Source organism: Hemitrygon akajei, chromosome 10 (genome assembly GCF_048418815.1).
Source record: "Hemitrygon akajei chromosome 10, sHemAka1.3, whole genome shotgun sequence".
Taxonomy (NCBI): Eukaryota; Metazoa; Chordata; class Chondrichthyes; order Myliobatiformes; family Dasyatidae; genus Hemitrygon; species Hemitrygon akajei.
In genome coordinates, this window is record NC_133133.1 from 27,889,365 (window position 1) to 27,913,312 (window position 23,948).

General features: G+C 40.5%; 1 protein-coding gene across 1 annotated transcript in view; it reads right to left on the reverse strand.

Annotated features, from left to right (window-relative positions):
* Window positions 1-11,819: 11,819 nt before the first annotated feature.
* The window catches only part of LOC140734250 (nuclear protein AMMECR1-like), a 156,350-nt gene continuing 144,221 nt past the window's right edge, over window positions 11,820-23,948 (reverse strand). The window contains exon 7 of the mRNA XM_073057964.1: window positions 11,820-16,636. Coding sequence (XP_072914065.1) covers window positions 16,522-16,636 — 115 coding nt within the window. The 3' untranslated portion in view covers window positions 11,820-16,521. The remainder of the gene's footprint in view (window positions 16,637-23,948) is intronic.

Below are 23,948 nucleotides of genomic sequence, written 5' to 3' on the forward strand. Positions count from 1 at the left end.
GAAATCAGTTTTGCTTTCTGGATTCCCACAAATCACTACTTCATATTGGCACATTCCCATGCAACCAGAGGACATACAACACCTGTCCTTTTGCCTCTTCTCTTTCCATCTCCCAGGAATACAAATGAAGCAGCAATTCATGTGTACTTTCAGTACCCTGTACTGCTGTCAGTTTTCAAACTGTGGTCTCATACACATTGGAGAAACCAAATGCTGATTGGGTTAACAAGTTGATAATCAAATAAGGTTTACTCCAAACTTGAGGAACAGCATCTTGTCCTCCATTTTAAATGCTTTGCCATTTGTCAGATTCTATTTTCAGTTCTATGATAACTGTGGAAACTTTTGGTAACCTGTATGTGAACTGGCCATTTTCTCCAAATCGTCCAGCTGTGGTATTGGCACAGGTTTTCCATTCTGCCTGCTGGGCATGTCCTGTAGCCTCACATTCCACAACGTTCAGCCCTCCTTTGTATCATTACACTAACTACTAAAATTAAACAAATGACCATTTCTGTCAGCATGGCAACACTGGTCTCAGCCCATTACATTTCCTCCCCTCCAGCCAAATTAAACAAAGAATGCAGATATTGGATACTGGAGCAAAGTGTAAACTGCTGGAGTAATTCAGTGGGTCAGGCAGCATCTGTGGGTGGGTGGGTGGGTGGGGGAAATGTGGACAGTCAATGTTTCAGGTCGAGACCTTTCATCAGGACTGAAAGATTGCCAGCATACGTGGTAAAGGGGAGGGGCAAAGCAGGAGCTAGCAAGCGATAGGTTTCAACCAGGGGCACAGTGGCTATTGGAAGGTGCTTGTACTTGGTTCTGATGAACTGGAATGTCAACTCTTGTTTCTCTTTCCGCTGTTAGTATCCGATCTGGTTAATGTTCCAGCACTTACTTTCAATCTCACCTGTTCCTTCCAATTTCCATCCCATTCACCCCCAATGTAATCATTTATTTCCTTCTGGTTGCATTTTTAGATATATATGACTAAACTTTTCTCCACCCTTTCACCGTGTGACTGTTGGTCTCTGTTCTATCGCAGGTCAGTTTTCTTCATCTTTATTTAGAGATACAGCACAGTATAAGCCCTCCAAGCAGTGCTGCCCAGCAACCACAGACAACCTCCGATTTAACCCTAATGTAACCATGGCACAATTTACAATGACCAATTAACCTACTAACCGGGACTTCTTTGGACTGTGGGAGGAAACCAGAGCACCCAGAGAAAGCCCATGCATTCCATGGAGAGGACATACAGACTCTTTATAGAGGATGCTGGGATTGAACTCTGAACTCCGATGCCCCAGGCTGTAATAGGTAGATACTCCCTTTGTTTTCCTATCTCACTAACTCTCCACCCACCAACTTCAACTGTATGACTTCTAACCAAAACATTAACTTCTCTCTTCATAGGTCTTGTCTGATGTGTGCTTTAATTTCCTTTTTGGAAAGGTAGTTAGTACAAAGGGTTAAGACAGAACAGTACAGGCCCTTTGGCAAATGATGTTCTGCCAACTACCTTGAACCTTCTCCACAATCAATCTAACCCTTCCCTCCTACACAACCCAGAACACTCCCTTTTTCTTACATCCACCTGTCTATTTGAGTCTTTTAAATGTCCCTATTGTATCATCCATCCCCAGCAGCGTGTTCCAGGCATTCACTGCCGCCTATATAAAAAAAAATTCCTAAGCTAACGCATTTCCTCCACTCACCTTAAACTGATGTCCTCTGGTATTAGCCATTACCTCCCTGTTGTCCGTGCTATCTCTGCCTCTTATAATTGTATACAGCTCTGTCACGTCACCTCTGATCCGTCATCTCCAAAGATGACCCTAGCTTGCTCAACCTTTTCTCACAAGACATTCTGCGTGCCACAGTTCCTGAGGAGACGTTGGATTGCCTAGCAGGTGAGTTCACAAATAGCAAGCGCGGGCAGTCAGAGTACTCTGTGCATCACAGTTCCCAAGGAGACATTGGAATTTGTATAATCAGGCACTTGGCAAGGGCTAACAAAAAGAAATTTGGTTTAAGCAGAACAGCCCAGTGTTAGACTTTGCCTCATAGAAGCCCAGAAGAGGCAAAGGCTGTAGGTAGATTTTTTTTTTCATTTAATTTCTTTCTTGTTTTCTTATTGCACTGTTAGAGCAGTGGAGATGCCAGGCAAGGTAGTGGAATAGTCCCCTCGTGGGATGTGGAAAGGCAGGGAGACCTCCACTGTCCCTGACAATTTCACATGCAAGAAATGCATCCAGCTGCAGCTTCTTCCAGACCGTGTTATGGAATAGGAGCTGGAACTGGATGAACTCCAGATCATTTGGGAGGTGGAGGTTAATCGATGGGACATACAGGGAGGTAGTTACGCCCTAGGTGCAGGACACAGTAACTGGGTGACGATCAGGAGGGGGAGAGGGGATGGGCAGCCAGTGCAGAGTACCACTGTGGCTGTTTCCTCAAGAACAGGTATACTGCTTTGGATACTGTAGGGGGTGGGGGGAGATGGCCTAGCCACAGTGGTCAGGTTTCTGGCACTGAGTCCAGCTCTGTGGCTCAGAAGGGAAGAAGAGCAATGCAGTGGTGATAAGGGATTCAGTGGATTCCATATTTAGAGGAGCAGACAGCAGATTCTATGGCCATGAAAGAGACACCTGGATGGTATGTTCCCTCCTAGGTACCAGGGTCAGGGATATCACAGATCGGGTCCACAGCATTCTAAGGAGTGAGCAGCCGGAAGTCACGGTGCATGTTGGTACCAATGACACATGTAGGAAAAGGGAGGAGGTTCTGAAGAGAGAAGGTATTAGGCAGAAAGCTGAAAAGTAGGATCTCCTAGGTAGTAATCTCTGGATCGCTGCCTATGCCATGTGCCAATGAGGGTAAGAATAGGATGATTTAGCAGACGAGCACATGCCTGAGGAATTGATGCATGGTGCAGGGCTTCAGATTTCTGGATCATTGGGCTCCCTTCTGGGCAAAGCATGACCTGTACAAAAAGGACGGGTTACACCTGAACCCACAGAGGACCAATATTCTTGTGGGTAGGTTTGCTACAGCTGTCGGGGAGGGTTTATACTAATTGGGTAGGAGGACGGGAAACAAAGTGATGGGGAAGCTGGTATATAAGTCAATGCAGCACGTGAGGAAGGATGGGCAGATGATAGGGCAAAATTGCAGTCAGTAAGATAAAGTAACATGGGAGCAAAATCGAAAAGGATGAGAAATACAGGACTGAAGATGTTCTATTTAAATACATGTAGTATACAGAATTAGGTGATCTTGTAATGCATTTAGAGTTTGGCATGTGTGACATTGTGGGAATCATTGAGTCACGGCTGAAAGAAAATCACAGTTGGGAGCTTAATATCCAAGGATACACATTGTATTGAATGGACAGGCAGGTAGGCAGAGGGAAGGGAATGGCTCTGTTGCTTAAAAGTTGAGATTAAACCCTTAGAAAGAGGTAAGATAGGATCAGAAGGTGTAGAATGCTTGTGGATAGAATTTTTTAAAAACTGCAAGGGTGAAAAAAACCCTGAAGGGAGTCATATACGAGCTTTAAAACAGGAGATAGGAGGTCGAGAACAAATTACAACCCGAGATAGAAAAGGCATGTAAAAAGGCCAGATTATGAAAGTCATAGGGGATTTCAATATGCATATGAATTGGGGAAAATCAGTTTGGTGCTGAACCCCAAGAGATGGAATTTGTAGAATGTCTATGAGGTGACTTTAGAGGAAAAGCAATTTTGGATTAGGTGTTACGTAATGAACCAGATTTGATTAGGTTAAGGACCCCTTGGGAGGCAGTGATCAAAATATGATACAATTCCCCTGCAGTTTGAGACGGAGAAGCTTAAGTCAGATGTATCCATATTACAGAGGAATAAATGGAATTACAAAGAGGAGCTGGCCAAATTTGATTTGGAAAGGGGCACTAGCAGAGCCACTTCACAGAGGAGGCTGAAGTTTCTGGGAATAGTTCACAAGGAGCAGGACAGATCCGTCCCACAGAAGTTGTTGTTCTCAAACGGCTGGGTTAGGCAAACGTGGTGAGCGAAGTTAAGGACTGCATAAAAGCCAAGGAAAGGGCATATTAGGTAGCAAAAGTGAGTGGGAAGTTAGATGATTGGAAAGCTTTTAAAATCCAACAAAAAGCAACTAAAAAAGCTATACCAAGGGAAAAGATGAATTATGAAGGCAAACTAGTCAATAATAAAAAGCAAGATACTAAAAGCTTTTCAGTTATATAAAGAATGAAAGGGAGGTGAGAGTTGATATTGGACCACTGAAAAATGCTGCTGGTGAGGTAGTAATTGGGGACATAGGAATGGCTGGTGAACTTACTGAGTAACACACACAATACGCTGGAGTAGCTCAGCAGGCCAGGCACCACTTATGGAAAAAAGTACAGTTGACATTTCGGGCTGAAACCCTTCAGCAGGACTGGAGAAAAAAGGCTATGGAGTAGATTTAAAAAGCAGGGGCATGGGGAGAGAGAACCACTAGGTGATAAATGAAACCTGAAGTGGGTGGGATGAAGTAAAGAGCTGGGAAGTTGATTAGTGAGATGTGGTGAGAGGGGAAAAAGATGCTGCCTGGCCTTCTGAGTTCCTCTAGAATTTTGTGTGTGTTGCTCAGATTTCCAGCATCTGCAGATTTTCTCTTGCTTGAACTTATTAAGTACTTTGTTTCAGTCTTTGCTGTAGAAGAGTCTAGCTGTATGCCAGAGGTCCATAAGTGTCAGGCAGCAGGAGTGAGTGCCATTGCTATTACAAACTGAAATTGCTAGACAAACTGAAATGTCTTAAGGTGGATAAGTCACCTGGACCAGATGGACTATATCGCAGTTCTGAAAGAGGTTGCTGAAGAGATAATGGATGCATTGGTCATGATCTTTCAAGAGTCACTTGATTCTGGCATGGTTCTAGAGGAAAGGAAAATTGCAAATGTCATTCCACTCTTTAAGAAGGGAGGAAGACGAAAGAGAGGAAATTATAGGCCAGTTAGCCAAACCTCCGTGGTTGGGCAAGTGCTGGACTCCATTATTAAGGGCAAGATTTCGGGGTACTTGGAAACTTATGATAAAATAAGTCAAAGTTAGCATGGTTTCTGTAAAGGGAAATCTTGCCTGACAAATGGTTAGAATTCTTTGGGGAAGTAACAAGCAGGGTGGACAAAGGAGAGGCAGTGATGTCAGTTACTAAGATTTTCAGAAGGCATTTCATAAAGTGCCTCACATGAGGCTGATTAAAAAGATAAAATCCTTTAGTGTTACAGGAAATATACTGGCATGGATTGAGGAATAGCTGACAGGCAGGAGGCAGCGAGTGGGAATAAAGAGGGCCTTTTCTGGTTGGCTGCCAGTAACTAGTGGTGTTCCTCAGGGTTCTCTATTGGGGCTGCTGCTTTTCACATTGTTTGTCAGTGATTTAGATAGTGGAATTGATGACTTTGTGGTAAAGTTTGTGGATGATACGAAGATAGGTGGAAAGGTAGGTAGCGCTAAGGAAGCAATGCGATTGCAGCAGGAATTAGACAAACAAAAAAGTGGCAGATGGACTACAGTGCTGGGAAATGTATGGTAATGCATTTTGGTAAAAGGAACAATAGTGCAGACTATTATCTAAATGGGGAGAAGGTTCAAACATCAGAGGTGTAAGGGGACTTAAGAGTCTTCATGCAAGGCTCCCAGGTTGAGTTTGTGGTAAAGAAGTCAAATGCAATGTTGGCATTTATTTCAAGGGGAATAGAATATAAAAGCAAGGAGATAATGCTGACATTTATAAGACACTAGTCAGGCCGCACTTGGAGTATTGTCAACAGATTTGGGCCCCATATCTCAGAAAGGATGTGTTGTCATTGGAGAGAGTCCGGAGGAGGTTCACGAGGATGATTCTGGGATTGAAGGGGTTAACATATGAGGAGCATTTGACAACCTTGGGCCTGTACTCTCTGGAATTTAGAGGAATGTGTGGGGATCTCATTGAAAGCTACCGAATGTTGAAAGGACGAGATAAGGTGGATGTGGAGAGGATGGGAATATCCAGAACTAGAGAGCACAGCCTCAAGATTGAGAGGTGACCTTTTGGAACAGGAGTAATTTTTTAAAATCTAGAGTGGTGAATCTGTGGAATGCTCTACCACAGACTGCAGTGGAGGCCAAGTCTGTGGGAATATTTAACGCAGAAGTTGATAAGATTCCTGATTGGTTGGGATATCAAGGAATATGGTGAGAGGGCAGGTGTGGGGTTGAATGGGATCTGGGATCAGCCATGATGTTATAGTGGTGTGTACTTGATAGGCCATCTAGCCTAATTGTGCTCCTAGACCTTATGGTTTATACAGGATGGCAGAATATAGTATTAATGGTAAGACTCTTGGCAGTGTGGAGGATCAGAGAGATCTTGGGGTCCGAGTCCATAGGACACTCAAAGCTGCTACGCAGGTTGACTCTGTGGTTTAGAAAACATACGGTACATTGGCCTTCATCAATTGTGAAATTGAGTTTAGGAGCTGAGAGGTAATGTTGCAGCTATATAGGACCCTGGTCAGACCCCACTTGGAGTACTGTGCTCAGTTCTGGTCACCTCACTACAGGAAGAATGTGGAAACCATAGAAAGGGTGCAGAGATTTACCAGGATGTTGCTTGGATTGGGGAGCATGCCTTACGAGAATAGGTTGAGTGAACTTGGCCTTTTCTCCTTGGAGCAATGGAGGATGAGAGGTGACCTGATAGAGGTGTATAAGATGATGAGAGGCATTGATCGTGTGGATAGTCAGAGGCTTTTTTCCAGGGCTGAAATGGTTGCCACAAGAGGACACAGGTTTAAGGTGCTGGGGAATAGGTACAGAGGCGATATCAGGAGTAAGTTATTTTTTACTCAGAGAGGTGAGTGCGTGGAATGGGCTGCCGGCGATGGTGGTGGAGGTGGATATGATAGGGTCTTTAAAAGACTCCTGGACAGTTACATGGAGCTTAGTAAAACAGAGGGCTATGGGTAACCCTATGTAATTTCTAAGGCAAGGACATGTTTGGCACAGTTTTGTGGGCTGAAGGGCCTGTATTGTGCTGTAGGTTTTCTATGTTTCTATCCAGTAATTTAATTTTTTAAATTTTATATACACAGTACAGAATAGGCCCTTCTGGCCCTTCATGCTACACTACCCAGCAATTCCTGAGTTAACCCTAGCCTAATCACAGGACAATTTACAATTACCAATTAACCTAAAAACTGGTATATCTTTGGATTGTGGGAGGAAATTGGGTCACCTAGAGAAAACACACATATTCCATGGGGAGAACATACAATCACCTTACAGATGATGCTGGAAATTACCTCTGAACTCTGATGTCCTGAGCTGTAATAGCATCACAGTAACCGCTACATTACCATAGATCATAGTGCCCAATAATATGAAAAACAATTCCAAAATTTGTTTTTCATATACTATATATATGGAGAGGGAGAGAGAGAGGTAAGAGTGGCTATCAGACCACTAAAGTGATAAACTTAGATCAGTAATTTGCAATTCTTCACTGTGGAAGATATTAGCAGTATGCTAGTGATTGGAGAATGTCAGGGGGCAGAAGAGAGTGTAGTTACCATCACTAAAGAGAAGATGCTTGGGAAGCTGAAAGGTCTGAAGGTAGATGAGTCACCTGGACCAGATGGACTACACCCCACGGTTCTGAAAGGGGTAGCTGAAGAGATTGTGGAGCCATTAGTAATGATCTTTCAGAAATCACTAGATTCTGCAATGCTTTCAGAGGACTGGAAAACTGCAAAGGTCACTCCACTCTTTAATAAGGGAAGGAGACAGCCCAAAGGAAATTATAGGCCATTTAGCCTGACTTCAAAGGTTAGAAAGATGTTAGGAGTCCATTATTAAGGATGCAGTTTCAGCATACTTGCAGGCACATAATAGACCAAAGTTAGCATGGTTTCTTTATGGGGTTATCTTCCCTGACAAATCTGTTGGAAGTCTTTGAGGAAAAAAACAAGCAGGATAGACAAATGTAAGTCAGTGGATATTGTACACTCTGTTTTTCTGAAGGCCTTTGACAAGGTGCCTCATATGAGACTGCTTAACAAAAGCCCATGGTATCACAGGAAAGATACTACCATGGATAGATTAGCTAACTGGAAGGAGGCGAAAAAAAGGGGCCTTTCCTGGTTGGCAGCCTGTTACTAGCAGAGTTCCTCAAGTGTCAGTGCTTCTTTTAATGTTACGTCAATGATTTGGATTCCCACTTTTTCCAAACTTGAAGGGTAGCCATGGGCAATCACATGGGTCCCAGCTATGCTTGCCTTTTCATCAGCTATACAGAACAATTTATGTTCAAAGCCTTCCCCGATTATACTCCCGAACTCATTGGTGTTGCTTCATGCACACATGCTCATCAATGTTATCAACCTTGCCTCTAACTTCCACCCTGCCCTTAAGTTCACTTGGTCCGTCTCTGACACCGCCCTCCCCTCCATTTAGGGCCCCAAATAGTCCTTCCAGGTGAGGCAACACTTCACCTGTAAATCTGCTGGGTTAAAATATTGTGTCTGGTGCTCCCGCTGCAGCCTCTGCATTGGTGAGACTCGTCGTAAATTGGGGGACACTTTTGTTGAGCACTTCTGCATCATCAGCCACAAGCAGGACTTCCCAGTGTGGAATATCTTAATTCCCATTCCTATTCCAACATGGTAAAGGAGCAACACCTTATATTCTGCCTGGATACCCTTCAACCTGATGGGATGAATATCAATTTCTCCTTCCGGTGAACAAGTTTCCCAGCCCCCCCATCTGACCTTTCACCTCACTTGCCTATTACTTGCCCTGGGTCCCCTCCTCTTTCCCTTCCTCCTATTGTCCATGCTCCTTTATCAGAAGTTCCAGACAATAAATATTCTGGTAGTTTAACCTCAACATTCAGTGGTATTTCCATTGAAATTCTCCACCATCGGTCATCAGAAGCACTGTTACATTCAGCCAGAACTCCCTTCCACATATCAAAAAGCCATGAGCACTGAATACAACAAAGGCTCCATGTTCAGGCAGCAAACACAAGAGCTGCGGGTTAAATTCATGCCCGAACTATCTGTACCTCTAGGAAACCTGTGTGGCAGAGCTTTTAAAGTGAAAGAGCCATTGCACAGGGGCAGTTCCACTCTTGATCTTGGAAGTCGTCACAACTGCAGTCCTCCCCAGTTATTTAGCTGGTAGGTAAACACCAGTAAGCACACAATAATATGGAAGATCGCCCAGTTATGTCCTGCTTCCAAAAAAAAAATGACATACAATTTTTCTCATGACAAACCAGTCCAGTCAATCAACAGTTAAGTGTACAGGAAGTGTCATCGGCAGTGGTCTCGAACTGCACTTACTTTCAACCTGCTCACTAATGCCTAATGTGGGTTTCACCAGGGTCAACTGGCTCCGGATCTCACCCCAGCCGAGATGTAAAAATGGAGCAAAGATCCGATTTCCAATTGAGGCGAGAGTGACTGCCTCACACATTAAAAATAACACTGGCGAAAGTGAAGTCACTGAGCAATGGGAAAGCACCACTAGTTGGTGTCAAACTTTACCCAAAAGATGATGATTGTGGTTGTTAGATGTCAATCATCCCAGCACCAGAATAGTATTGCAGGAGCTCCTGGGGGCATCATTGCTCCAACTATCTTTAGCTTATTTATTAACTTTACTTCAATCCCTTTAAGGTCAGAAGTGAGAATGTTTGTACTGTAACCATGTCTAGGGTTTAATGCTGGGATTCAATACTGTGATCCTCAAGTATCCCACCTGATACTCAACTACACCAGCCACATAAAATAATGCGTCTGTAAAAGGTAGATCAGAGGCTAGGTCTTTTATAGCAAGTGACATCCCCATCTACAAGACACATCCACTTTAATTGATCAGTGCAACGCCAAAAACTAGTGACTCTGTACCCATTTAACCAGCATCTCATTCACCATCCTAAACAGTCATTTCTACACAGTGTACACCATCTACAAAATGTATAGCACTTGTTCACCTGGAGATCACTTGTAGCACCTCAAACCCACCAAGAAGACATGGTACAAAGAAATTCACCTGCAGCTTTCTGTCAAAATAGACATAATTTGGACTGGGAAATGTATCAATATGTCATCGTTACAAAGAAAGTATGGCAGCACCTCTACGTTCCTTTTACAAGTTTGTGAAGGTTCAGCATGCCACCTAAAACTTTGATGAACATCTATAGATGGGTGGTTAGAGTATATTGACTAGTTGCATCATGGTCTGGTATGGAAACAATGCCATTGAACAGAAAAAGCCTACAAAAAGAAGTGGATACAGCCCAGTCCATCATAGTTAAAGCTCCCCATCCCCTACCATTGAACACATCTATGTGGAGTGCTGTCGCAGAAAAACAGCATCCATCATTCTCCCACCATTCAGAACATGCTCTCATCTCGATGCTGCCACCAGGAAGGAGATACAAGAGCCTTAGGACCCACACAAACAGGTTCAGGAACAGTTCTTACCCCTCAAGCATCAGGACTTTGAACCAGAGGGTATAACTTCTCTCACCCCATCACTGAACAGTTCCTACAACTTACCGACTCACTTTCAAGGACACTTCATCTCATGTTATCAATATTTAGCACTTACAAAATAAATAATAAAAAAATACTTGCAGTTTGTTGTCTTTTGCACTTTGGTTGTTTATCCATCATGTTAGGTGTGGTCTTCCATTGATTTTAATTTGTTTCTTGTGTTCACTGTGAATGCCCATGAGAAAATGAATCTCAGGGTTGTATATGGTGATGTATATGTAGTTTGATAAATTTATTTTGCACTTAGAATGTAAATCTTGGATTTAATGTCAAAAATAGAATCAGTAAAACATTATACACAAATAGGGATAAACAACCAATGCTCATTTGGCTTACTTTGGACATTAGCTGTTTGTCAGTCTGTTTTTGTGTGTAGTATTTCACTGATTCTATTGTATTTCTCTGTGCTACTGTGAATACCTGCAAGAAAATGAATTTCAAGATAGTATGCAGTGATTTTATCAATAAATTTACTTTGAACTTTGAAGCTCCCACCCCAAGGATTGCTGTGATACAAGATAGTGACTCAACATCTTTTCAGGGATTTTTTTTTTTTACTGGTGATACACAGATCCTGTAAAAGGTGAATAATTGAATCTTCATCTCAAACAAAAGTAGAAAATGTACAGAATACTCATATCAGTCAGCATATGGGGGAAGAGAGAGGAAGATTAATGATTCAACTGATGACCTTTCATCAAAATAGATGAAAGTTCAATGGAAGCCCATTGAGCTGAAATATTAACCATTTCTCTTCGTCAATGCTGCCTGACAAGAGTTCCTCCTGCTGCACTTCAGGTTTCCAGAATCTATATTCCCCCCACCCCAAGTGAAATCTACATCAAAATAGATAAAATTAAAGAAATCATTTGCACAACAATGACCTTTCTGTAAATCATTGAGTATTTTGTTTTTACTTACTTTAAAAAGGACAGCACTCTGATGTGATCTAAATTAGCTTCGTTATACTTCTGGTTTTGATGTACTCAGGGTAACTGGGGATCCAGATGGTACTTGGGAAAGTTTTCAGGGGATATGCATCACAGAGAGCCAGCATAGCTTCAATGACAATTCATTTCAAAATATTCTGCACTCAAAGACAGTTGTGAACTAAATTCTACACCATTGTAAATTATGACTGTGAATGTATTTTGAAGCCATTGGTGGGTTACTGAGGAGAAATATGTACAATTAACAAAATTTCAATAGAGTCATTCATTACAACGCTTGTATGTGCTTTTATTGGCATTTTTATTGATAAAAAACATTGTGGGGAAAATGCCCCACATATTTCACTAAATATTCTTATTGATTCACCCTCTCTCCTCACATAATCTTCAGCTTAGAAAAATTCACTGTAGATTTCTGTAGATTCTGGAATTCAGGTTGTTCTGATTGTAGGTGGTTCCCCTTCACAGAGCATTGGCAAACAGTCTCCCTTGACTGGAAGTCCATTCAATCCACTAGTACTGTTCATACTTTATGAAGTGGTATCTCTCCCAACTTGAGTGGAAATAATTTCAGTGCCTGTTACCTCCACCATCACCCATTGCATAACATTTAAAAATAAACTCCATTCAGTCAAAAAATTGCATTACTAACCATCTAAACCCACAATATTGTGAGATTTTTCTTGAATCTGTCCAAAACTAGTATAGTATACATTAGGCACATGAAACACTCATTTCATTCTGTGTACCAACGAGACCAATTACTTATTAATATTTTATTGGGTTTAAAATGTAAATGGTTTAAAATGTAACAATAGTGTTAAAACTACTACATTGTTCCACAATCCATGTCTCACAGACCCACTGATCATTTTATAATAAAGTCCCCCCCACACTGACTTACAACCATACTATAAATGCCCATTTCAACAATCATAACACTAATAGTAATTGTAAAATTTTAAATGTGGAGGATCTAGTCATAATGAAAGGGAGTTCTTCACATATACTGTGGTGCCATTATTCAACAATTACTAACAATGAAAACATTTTTGGGTACAAGCTACACCAGGTAGTTGTTATCCCAGCATCACTGTATCATCAGTAGGTAAATCAGTCTGCTGGTGACAGTGTTAACTCATTTTGTTTTTAACATATAAAAAAAAACACTAAAATAACTTAGAAACTAGATCCAAAAATTCAGAAAAGAATTGACTTCAATGTACAAAAACTGTCATACATGTGTTAGAAAAGTTTGATACAACTCTCTCGCTCTCTCAGTGCGATTGACAACCAGTGTAGTTACTGGGTCCAGAGTAAAATTAAGAAACAAGAGTTCAAACAACAATGGCAAAAATAATTAAACACATCTTTGTATAAAGATTTCCTGCTGGTCTCTAAGATACAGATTAAAGAAACCCTTAGGTCTGAGAGGCACACAAGTGGGCTTCTTCGATACAGCCACCACATGGCAAAGTTACCAGTCATCAATGTTCAACAGTGCTCAGTGAGAATCTTCAAATTAAACTTAATTGAATCAATACTACTAGCAAAACCAGTTACAAATTGTACAAAAATAAAAAAACAATTAAAATCTCCTGCAGTACCTTGAAGGACTGGAAAGCAGGTTTAATTCACAGCAGCATTAGATCATGGCTGGAGGCATCTTTGGTTCAGTCTGAACGACAACACGATGTAACCTCTACTGCACAACAGTATATAAAAAGTGAACGTTTAAGAGGTGGCATTTAATGTAACAGCCCCATAAAAATATTAAATATCTAATGCTTCAGTTTATTCATTTTCTCAAAGGAAAAAATTGACCAGCATGAACATACTGTCATGCTCCTATAGCTACACACGACAAGATATGTCCCATTCCACCACGCCATGCAGGGAAGTATTGCTGACCTCGTCCTTGCAAGGCTGCAGGATTTTATATATTTGTTTTCATCATTATTACACTGGTAATAAAGTTTTGTATAATATCTGCATATATCAAGATTATTCCGATATGATCTCGGAGTCAGCATGACCAGTCACGTGACCTATTCAGAGTCGTATAGCACCATTTTTTCTTCCCCCCCCCCTCCCCCCAAAACTAGTAGAGAGCTCAGGGAAAGGATGAGCATGCCGAGATGATAGACATGATGTTTGTAGAAATTCAGTAAACTAAGTTCCACTTGGCAGCCAAAAAGATTGTTCAGTTTTGTGCTATTTGTGTCAAAATTAAGGCAACACAAGTGAAATTTAAACAATTGCTTTTGGTGTTACTGTGGATGCACAACCCTTAAAATTCTTTCATTGTGACTAATGGAAGGAGTCAACGAAAACTGCAACTTAACATACTGAGCCCTCTTTCACAGCATAAAGACAAAACTTCATTCACTGTCTGAAAGCCCTAACATTTAATGCCTGAAACTTTCTTTAAATTGCCCACCGGAATATTCAAAGGCATAACTCATGGTTTATTCCATCTGTTATCAAAGCTGAAATTAGATGAAGACAGTTTTGACAAAGAGTCTTTGAAACTTAGCTGATCTTCATCAATAAAGCCAAATCTTAAAAAATCTTCAGAAGAATGCCATATTTGACTTTAAGGCTCAAATATATAATTTTGGAGTACAAGAATCTTAAAAAAAATAGTCATATTAAAGGCTAAAAATTTAAAGACGTTATGAATTCTTACAGCTGTAGTCCTCAAATTTGATTTGTTTCAATGATGCTTTAATGAAAATCTCAAAAAAAAGAGTAGCTAATCTAATCTTTCAGGGCAAGAGAAATATGTCCTTTGGTACCAGTAATAATCCTGTTTATGCCAGATCTAAACACTTAATTTAGGTAGTTGTCTGCATCCTTTTTCCCTGAAGAGATACAAATTTTTATTTTCTTAAAAGGAGAGCAGACAAACATAAGGCTTAGCAAAGTAATACTATGTTGTTAAATTTTATACATGTAACCTGTTCAAAACTGCCTATATTTTGAGAAAAGGAATTGAAAATAACTCATATCTACTTGTCCAAAAGCTGGAAATCCAAAGTAAGAATGCAGAAAATGGGAAGTCTTACAAACATACCCTACTTTTATTTTGCATCTGGAGATATCTGGTTCTTCAAAAAGTTCACCTTAGTCAGAAAATTTGAAATAACTTAATAAATTATCTTAATATAAACCTCTAACACTGACCATAAGTGCCTGAGCAAAATATTGTGTTTACAAAATATGTTGGCAGCCTCAGGTTGCATAAAATACTGTGCATTTTAATGCTTCCCTGAGTTATAGCACCATGACAGCCCAGTCACTTAGTCTTAATTCTCTCCTTACAGTATAATTGCTAATGTACACACTGACTAATGCAATCATTGGAGTTCTGAATGTAGAGAATAGGAAAATGTTAGGTCAATTATCTATAATTAAACTCAACGCAAACCATGTTTGTTTTACTCAAAGACTACATGTACTAGAACCAAAGAATTGTCACAGCCTGGCTAATTATTGGAAAAGGCTAAATCAATGTTTATGCTTTCCTAGAAGCAATCCGAAAAATCTGTTTTCTCTGGCGATTCAGTCAGAAACGGAGTGGTAAAATTGTGTTTTAAAGGAGAAAGCTTACTACTATGCTGCGCTGCCAAGCCACAATGAACAAAGAATGATATAGAGTTAAGAAGTTTAGTGATATTTTAGATGAGTCCATCTAGATTTGTTGAGTAGAAGAGAATTCCAAAATTCTATTATATTTAATTGAAGCTATTCAAAACAACAAAATAGGAGTTACTCCAAAGGGAGTACCTCATGTATATAAATGGATAAATGGTCTCTGGTGGTGGTAAACTTATTCAATAAAAAAAACATCTATCTCATGATACTTTACCCTCATTCTTGGAGGGAGAAATAAAACAGCAAGAGAATGGAGACCCAAAAATCAAGAATGCTTTCACAATGTTATGATAGTAATGCATAATCACACTTTTTAAACCATAAATCAAATTTCAATTCAGAATTCCTTTTTAAAGGAAAAATTCAGATAATTCTGCAGCAGCATGATGATATATTAAAAATGGTTCACTTTTCCCTTCGAGGGAAAATACAACTGAGGAATATTTATATTCAAAAGTAGGTCGATGTGAAGCATCTTATGATTATGTGCTATCTGGCAAATATACCTAATAGATATTCAACCATGGATAGCTCCGAGGAATAGTTTTTATCATGAGCACTCTACGTATACATAAGTATAATACGATATTTCAGCAATTCAATTTAGCCCTTTCCTATTTAGCTAGGGAGAAAATAATCTGATCACTGGAGTTAAATACTGGCCTCCAGTTGTACTCAGTGTACACATTTGGCGTTGTTGACTATAACAGAACCAAAGTGCAAAGCTGAGCACAAGCAGCTGATGCTCTCACATACACTTAGGACTAACCAGCATGTTTTGTAATTGCAATTTGAAGGCTGCATTTTAAACATAAAAGAGAAGTTTAAAAATTTATACTAAAATGATTAGTTTAAGGAATTTGATGCAAATCAAAAGCAGTAATGTTATAATGATTTTTAAACTCATTTAGAGCATCTGAATCAACCTTAAAGAAAACTAAAGAGTTTTTATCTGCTCAATGAAAAAATGTAATTGAACAAAGATATAACCCTGAAAATTCCTGTTCTTGGAATTTGGAGCGCAAAACAATCTCAACTCTCCTTCCATTCATCCACAGATTTAAGAAAATTTGGGAATGCAAAAAGCAAAAGTGACAATTTCATTGAAATTTTTTAAAAAACTGTGCTGAATAAAAATACAATGTTCCACCCGTTGCCAAATTGACATAAACGAAACAGCTGTATGTCACTATGGCAACGGAAACTATCATCATAAAATGGTACAGTAATAGAGATAGCTAGACCAGGAAGGGGAAGGGTCCCCGGGGAAGAGGTCTGCTGAAAGATCAAGTGACTGGTCATGCAAGTCATTGTCAGGAATAATGGTTGTATGGTGGTAGAGGGTGTGCAATGCCATTCTGGTAGTGGTGATGCTGACGGTGAGCTAGATACTCTGAGTAACTCAGTGTCATCTTTTCACTATGGTATCTGCAAAAAAAAAAAGAAAAATTATGTTAGAAGATTTGAAAAGAGTCAAGAAAGCACATTAACTGCTATTATGGTGAACATCTTCAATAAACATTGCTCAGTAGCAGGATCCCCATTAATTTCTCCAAATTATTGAAAATATATTTTGGATTCTTTCTAAGTGACTCCAATAAAGTTTGTTACTAAAGCACAAAAACAGGCAAGAATTAAAATACATCGATACCTACTTCAAATACTTTACATGAAGACAGCAATCCCAGATTTGTATTCCCCTCATTACTTATTAATTCCCTGTATGATATCCAGTTGCACACAATGAAGTATGATGCCTTTTTCTATACCTTTAGCACTTTACTGAGCCAATCATTTTCGCTCACAATCCATTTGGTGGGTTCAGGTGGGGGTGGGAACACTTGAACAAAATCTAGCCAATTCAACTTTGTAATTCTGAGTGAATAATGAACATGGTCATTAGTTTTTGAAAGATCAAAATGAGAATTAAGGTTTAGGCGATAGCATTTGTAAATGAGAAAGAACCTTGCTGCCAATATTTATCTGTATACCTACATCAAATAATAGATAACCTAGTCATTTATCAATGTTATCTGTAAGACTTGTGCAAACTCTGGCTGCCATTTTGTTCAAACAACATTGCCTGCACTAAGAGTAATTCGTGGAGGTGCCCAGAGGAACTTTGCAGGCATGAAGAATACAATTTAAATGCAAGTTTTACACGTGAATGGCTGGAAATGAATGGTGAAGCTGAAATTTAATCCAAAAATTTGGATTAGGTTCAGAAATGTCTAATCCCTCAATCACATTTATATCTAGTGAACTCAGATTACAATAATCATCCTATGTACACATTTAACACAGCAAAATGAAACAATACTGAAGCCCCACTAAAATTACAGAGGACTAGGCCCACTGTGATTTTAGCATAAAGTCATGCATAATGCTGGTACCATGTTGCAGCTGGAAGGAATCATTTTCACAGTAATTACCAAAGCAGGAAATAAAGAGTAAAGAATGATTAAATAACATGAACGGATCTACATTTATAGATGTATGCTTGATACAATTCAGTTTTCAATGACGGAATTTGTTTTGTTTCTGTCACAAGCTGACAATTCCAAAGCAAACCATCTTATTTCACAAATAGTTTATTTTGTTTTGTTTTATACTTTGAAGCATCACTCAACAGCAGATAGAGATGACAACAGTATTTGCACATTATTCTCAGCAACTTTCTCAACCATTAATTTGCTCACGTTGAATGAAATCAAGCAAAGGTATGTTACAAAGTCTTGCTTTTCTTTATATTACAAAATTAGACCTCTGTCATATTGAGAAACTATTTGTCTCAAGGCTTGGAGGTTATATGCATTTCATTTGGCTCTTACCATATGCAAAGGCCTGGGGAATTCACAAGAGGCTTTTTGGCTATTGTCTACAGGTAATTCAACAAACTAAACCAGTACCATACTATCCTTGCAATTACAACAGATTTAATCATGCAGTTGCCTTACTGTTGGCTACATTTAAATGACAACTTTTGCCAAACCTGCAAAGAACATATCACACTGCCGTTACACAGACCGATTAGTGGGAGCAAAGTGCGAAGCTAAGGAACAACCTTCTTACTTATGCATTCCTTGAGTTCATAAATAACTTGCTTCCACTCCTGTTCAATAAATTAAGTCAGACCAGGACCTGCAAATTTTGGCAATGGGTTGGGCTGAATTGTGCAGGTCAGTACTGGACATTGAATCATTTCCCACCAGTCCTGAAAGTTGATTCGACTCCACTGGGAACCTTGCCATTGGTACAGCAATATGGGAAGAAAGATTGGAGATGATGCTTGGAAAATGAAGCTGCCTTTTTGGACCTCATTGGTTAGAATCAAGACCTGCATGGCATCATGACACAAACTCAAGATCAAGAATTTCTGCTGGCAGCCATATTTGAGAAGGATGGCCCAACTGATTGAGCCAAAGGTATCAAGGAGGTCAAGAAAGGGTATGTATAGTGGTACAAAATTCACAGATAACCTGACTACTCCCAGCAAAAAATGAGCCATCGCATCTGACAATGTCTGACTGGAAATGCACCATAATTATGATTCATGAAAACACCAGGAATCTGAATTTATTTGATGAGAATGGCCAGAGAATGTAGGATCTTATTAACTGCAACTGTAAAGCATTTCAGCTTTAGAAGCTCCACCACATCTCAAGGAAAAATGAACATCTCCACAGGTACCAAGGGAAAGGTCCAACAGAATATCTGTAACCTATAGAACAGACGGTGAGTGGAAAGCGAGCAGGAGATCCAGCAACCTGATGACAATCATGAGGTGCAGATTCTTCAACCTCTCACCGCTGTGGGCGGAAGTTCACACTTGCTTCAAAAAGGCAACAACTATACCAGTGCCTAAGAAGAATAATGTGGGCTGCCTTAATGACCATCGCCCGGTAGCACTCACATCTACAATGATGAAATGTTTTGAGAGGTTGATCATGACTAGACTGAACTCCTGCTTCAGCAAGGACCTGGACCCACTGCAATTTGCCTATCGCCACAATAGATCAATGGCAGACGCAATCTCAAAGGCTCTCCACACGGATTTAGACCACCTGGATAACACAAACACCTACGTCAGGATACTGTTCATCGACTATAGCTCAGCATGTAATACCATCATTCCCACAATCCTGATTGAGAAGTTGCAGAACCTGGGCCTCTGTACCTCCCTCTGCAATTGGATCCTCGACTTCCTAACCAGAAGACCACAATCTGTGTGGATTGGTGATAACATATCCTCCTCGCTGATGATCAACACTGGAGCACCTCAGGGGTGTGTGCTTAGCCCACGACTCTACTCTCTATATACACATGACTGTGTGGCTAGGCACAGCTCAAATACCATCTATAAATTTGCTGACGATACAACCATCGTTGGTAGAATCTCAGGTGGTGATGAGAGGGCGTACAGGAGTGAGATATGCCAACTGGTGGAGTGGTGCCGCAGCAACAACCTGGCACAACATCAGTAAGATGAAAGAGCTGACTGTGGACTTCAAGGGTAAGACAAAGGAAAACAATCAATCCTCATAGAGGGATCAGAAGTGGAGAGAGTAAACAGCTTCAAATTCCTGGGTGTCAAGATCTCTGAGGATCTAACCTAGTCCCTACATATCGATGTAGTTATAAAGAAGGCAAGACAGCGGCTATATTTCATGAGAAGTTTGAAGAGATTTGGCATGTCAACAAATACACTCAAAAACGTCTATAGTTGTACCGTGGAGAATATTCTGACAGGCTGCATCACTGTCTGCTATGGAGGTGCTACTGCACAGGACCAAAAGAAGCTGCAGAAGGTTGTAAATTTAGTCAGCTCCATCTCGGGTACTAGCCTACAAAGTACCCAAGATATCTTTAGTGAGCAGTGTCTCAGAAAGGCAGTGTCCATTATTAAGGACCTCCAGCACCCAGGGCATGCCCTTTTCTCACTGTTACTATGGTACAAAAGCCTGAAGGCACACATACAGCGATTCAGGAACAGCTTCTTCCCCTCTGCCATTCGATTCCTAAATGAACATTGAATCTTTGGACACTACCTCACTTTTAAAAAAAAGTCTTTCTGTTTTTGTACATTTTTAAAATCTATTCAATATACATAATTCAATTATTTATTTATTTATTATTATTAATTTTTATTTTATTTATTATAGAAACATAGAAAACCTACAGCACAATACAGGCCTTTCGGCCCACAAAGTTGTGCCGAACATGTCCCTACCTTAGAAATTACTAGGCTTACCCATTGTCCTCTGTTTTTCTAAGCTTCATGTACCTACCCAAAAGTCTCTTAAAAGACCCTACCGTATCCGACTCCACCACCGTCACTGGCAGCCCATTCCACTCACTCACCACTCTCTGCGTAAAAAACTTACCCCTGACATCTCCTCTGTACCTACTCCCCAGCAGCTTAAACCTGTGTCCTCTTGTGGCAACCATTTCAGCCCTGGGAAAAAGCCTCTGACTATCCACATGATCAATGCCTCTCATCATCTTATACACCTCTATCAGGTACCTCTCTCCCTCTGTTGCTCCAAGGAGAAAAGGCCCAGTTCACTCAACCTATTCTCATAGGGCATGTTCCCCAATCCAGGCAACATCCTTGTAAAGCTCCTCTGCACCCTTTCTATGGCTTCCACATCCTTCCTGTAGTGAGGCGACCAGAACTGAGCACAGCACTCCAAGTGAGGTCTGACCAGGGTCCTATATAGCTGCAACATTACCTCTCGGCTCCTAACTTCAATTCCACAATTAAAGAAGACCAATACACCGTACACCTTCTTAACCACAGAGTCAACCTGCGCAGCTGCTTGAGCATCCTGTGGACTCTGACCCCAAGATCCCTCTGGTCCTCCACACTGCCAAGAGTCTTACCATTAATACTATATTCCGCCATCATATTTGACCTACCAAACTGAACCACTGGGTTGAGCTCCATCTGCCACTTCTCAGCCCAGTTTTGCATCGTTTCAATGTCCCGCTGCAACCTCTGACAGCCCTCCACACTATCCACAACACCTCCAACCTTTGTGTCATCAGCAAACTTACTAACCCATCCCTCCACTTCCCCATCCAGGTCATTTATAAAAATCACAAAGAGTAAGGGTCCCAGAACAGATCCCTGAAACACACTGCTGGTCATTTATTATTATTATTATTATTTTTCTCTGCTAGATTATGTATTGCATTGAACTGCTGCTGCTAAGTTAACAGTCATATGCCGGAGATAATAAACCTAATTCTGATCTGATTGAATACTATCAAGGCCATCTGTGGCCCAAATAAGCAACTGACAACCAAGAACAGAAGTTGGCAGAGCCTGACATAATGATTCACTGAAAGAAATACTCCAAAGAACTCCTGAATCATGCCTGATGCATGATGAAAACTATTTGACAAACTATCTTATCCAGACTTCCCACCATTCCTGACTGATTAGTTGTCAAAAGACCATATGAAGCCAAAGACAAAAAAAAACATTGGGAATAGATAATATCCCTGCAGAAGTACTAAGCTTGGCTGTGAGGTATTCAATGACTAATTCAATCTAATTTCCCACATCTTCAATGGAACAAGACTAACTATAGTAAGTATAGAGAGCTCTCCCTGCTGTTTGCTACAAGTCATCATCAATTCTCACCTCAATCTTTTCATCCCAGTGGTTAAAGGGTTGCACATGGAACTGCAACATGGATTCTATTTTCATCACAATACAACTCAATGAAAAGTGTATGGAGCAGTATCAACCACTCTGTGGCCTAAAGAATGGCAGGAAAAGCTCAGTGTATAAGATCATAAGACATAGGAGCAGAATTAAGCCATTTGACTCATTGAGTCTGCTCAGCCATTCAATCATGGCTGATCCTGTTCTTTCCTCCTCAACCCCCATCCTTGGCCTTCTCCCTGTAACCTTTGCTGCTGTGTTTAATCAAGGACCTGTCAATCTCTGCCTCCCAAAGACCTGGCCGTCCACAGCTGCCAGTGGCAACAAATTCCACAAATAGTGACTAAATAGTGTAAAATATTAATTATAAATAGACTTGTACTCTGTGAGGAACCATTAATGAAGGTAGTTAACATCTGAAGTAAAGTCTGTTTTGCTCGATTAGTCACAACTGCAGCACTTTGCTTTTAAGAGTAGCAAACGCTAGTTGAACATGATGCATTGTGTGCATATGCATTTATTTATGGAAAAGGTACTGATACAAATGAGGAATGATTTGGAGAAATGCCCTATGAATTTCATCAATACATATTCTCATCAAATCATCAAAACTCAGGAATGAAAGGGTTATCGTATGAGGGATGTCTGGCAGCTCTTGGGCTGTATTCCCTGGAGTTCAAGAGAATGAGGGGGGATCTCATAGAAACGTTCCGAATGTTAAAAGGCCCGAACAGATTACATATGGCAAAGTTATTTCCCATGGTAGGGGAGTCCAGCACAAGAGGGCACGACTTCAGGATTGAAGGACATCCATTTAGAACAGAGATGCTGAGAAATTACTTTAGTCAGAGGGTAGTGAATCAGTGGAATTTGTTGCCTTGAGAGGCTGTGGAGGCCAAGTCATTGCATGTATTTAAGGCAGAGATAGGTTCTTGATTAGTTAGGACATCAAAGGGTATGGGGAAAAGGCAGGGGAGTGGAGATGACTAATAGAATTGGATCAGCCCAATATTGAATGGCGGAGCAGACTCAATGGGCTGAATGGACAGTTTCCATATCTTATAGTCTTATTAAAATAACACTGTCAATGCCTTAAAGTTCTTGTACGAATCGCACAACACAGAACTGGGTCACCTCAGCCCACCTCTCCTGTGCTGACTAATGTCCATCTATGCTAATCCCATTTGTCAGCAATAGGCCTGTATTACCATGTCTAAGCACCTATTTGTATGCCTGTAAAATGCCATAAGTGTATTTGCCTCTACCATCACACCTTGTGCAGCTCTTACCAGATAAACAGATATGTGAATAACTTACCTCTTCCTCTACCCCCCCCGTCCCCTTTAAATTTCTCCCGTTTCCCTTTAAACTTCTGCCCTCTAATTCAACTTATTACTCGGAGGCTGGGAGGAGGAGAAAGACCATCCTGTCTGTGCCCCTCAATTTTATAAACCTTTATTAAGGTCAACCACTTAGCCTCCTATGCTCCAGTGAGAATAAGCCCAGCCTATTCACTCTCTCAGCCCTCCATTCTAGGCAAAATTCTGGTGAATCTCTTCTGCCCTCTGCCTATTGCTGTCATATGCTATACTATAAGGTGTGGTACAGTGACCTTCCAGCATATGCAGACATATTAGTTTATAATTAACACTGGAATCCCAGGTAGAAATTAAGAGCAATTCATTTGGGTGTAACATATAAGCAGGACACAAAATAAATCATACAAACAAATTTGTCACTGGGACTGTTTACCCAAGAGTGGAGGATGTCAACGGGTGAACTTATTACAGGCTTATAAAATCAAGGGAGGTATAGATATGATGGATTTCTCCCAAACTTTCTCCCGGGGTAGGAGAATCCAAAACAAGGGACCATAGGTTTAAGATGAGGTGGAAAAGATTTAAAGGGGATCTGAGAGGCAAGTTTTTTTTCCCATACAGAGGGTGCTGAGTATGTTGAAAGATCTGTTAGATCTGAAGTGGTAGAGGTGAGTACAATTACAATATTTAAAAGAAATTTGGACAGATATGTATAGGAAAGATTTTGTGGAATGTGGGCCAAACACAG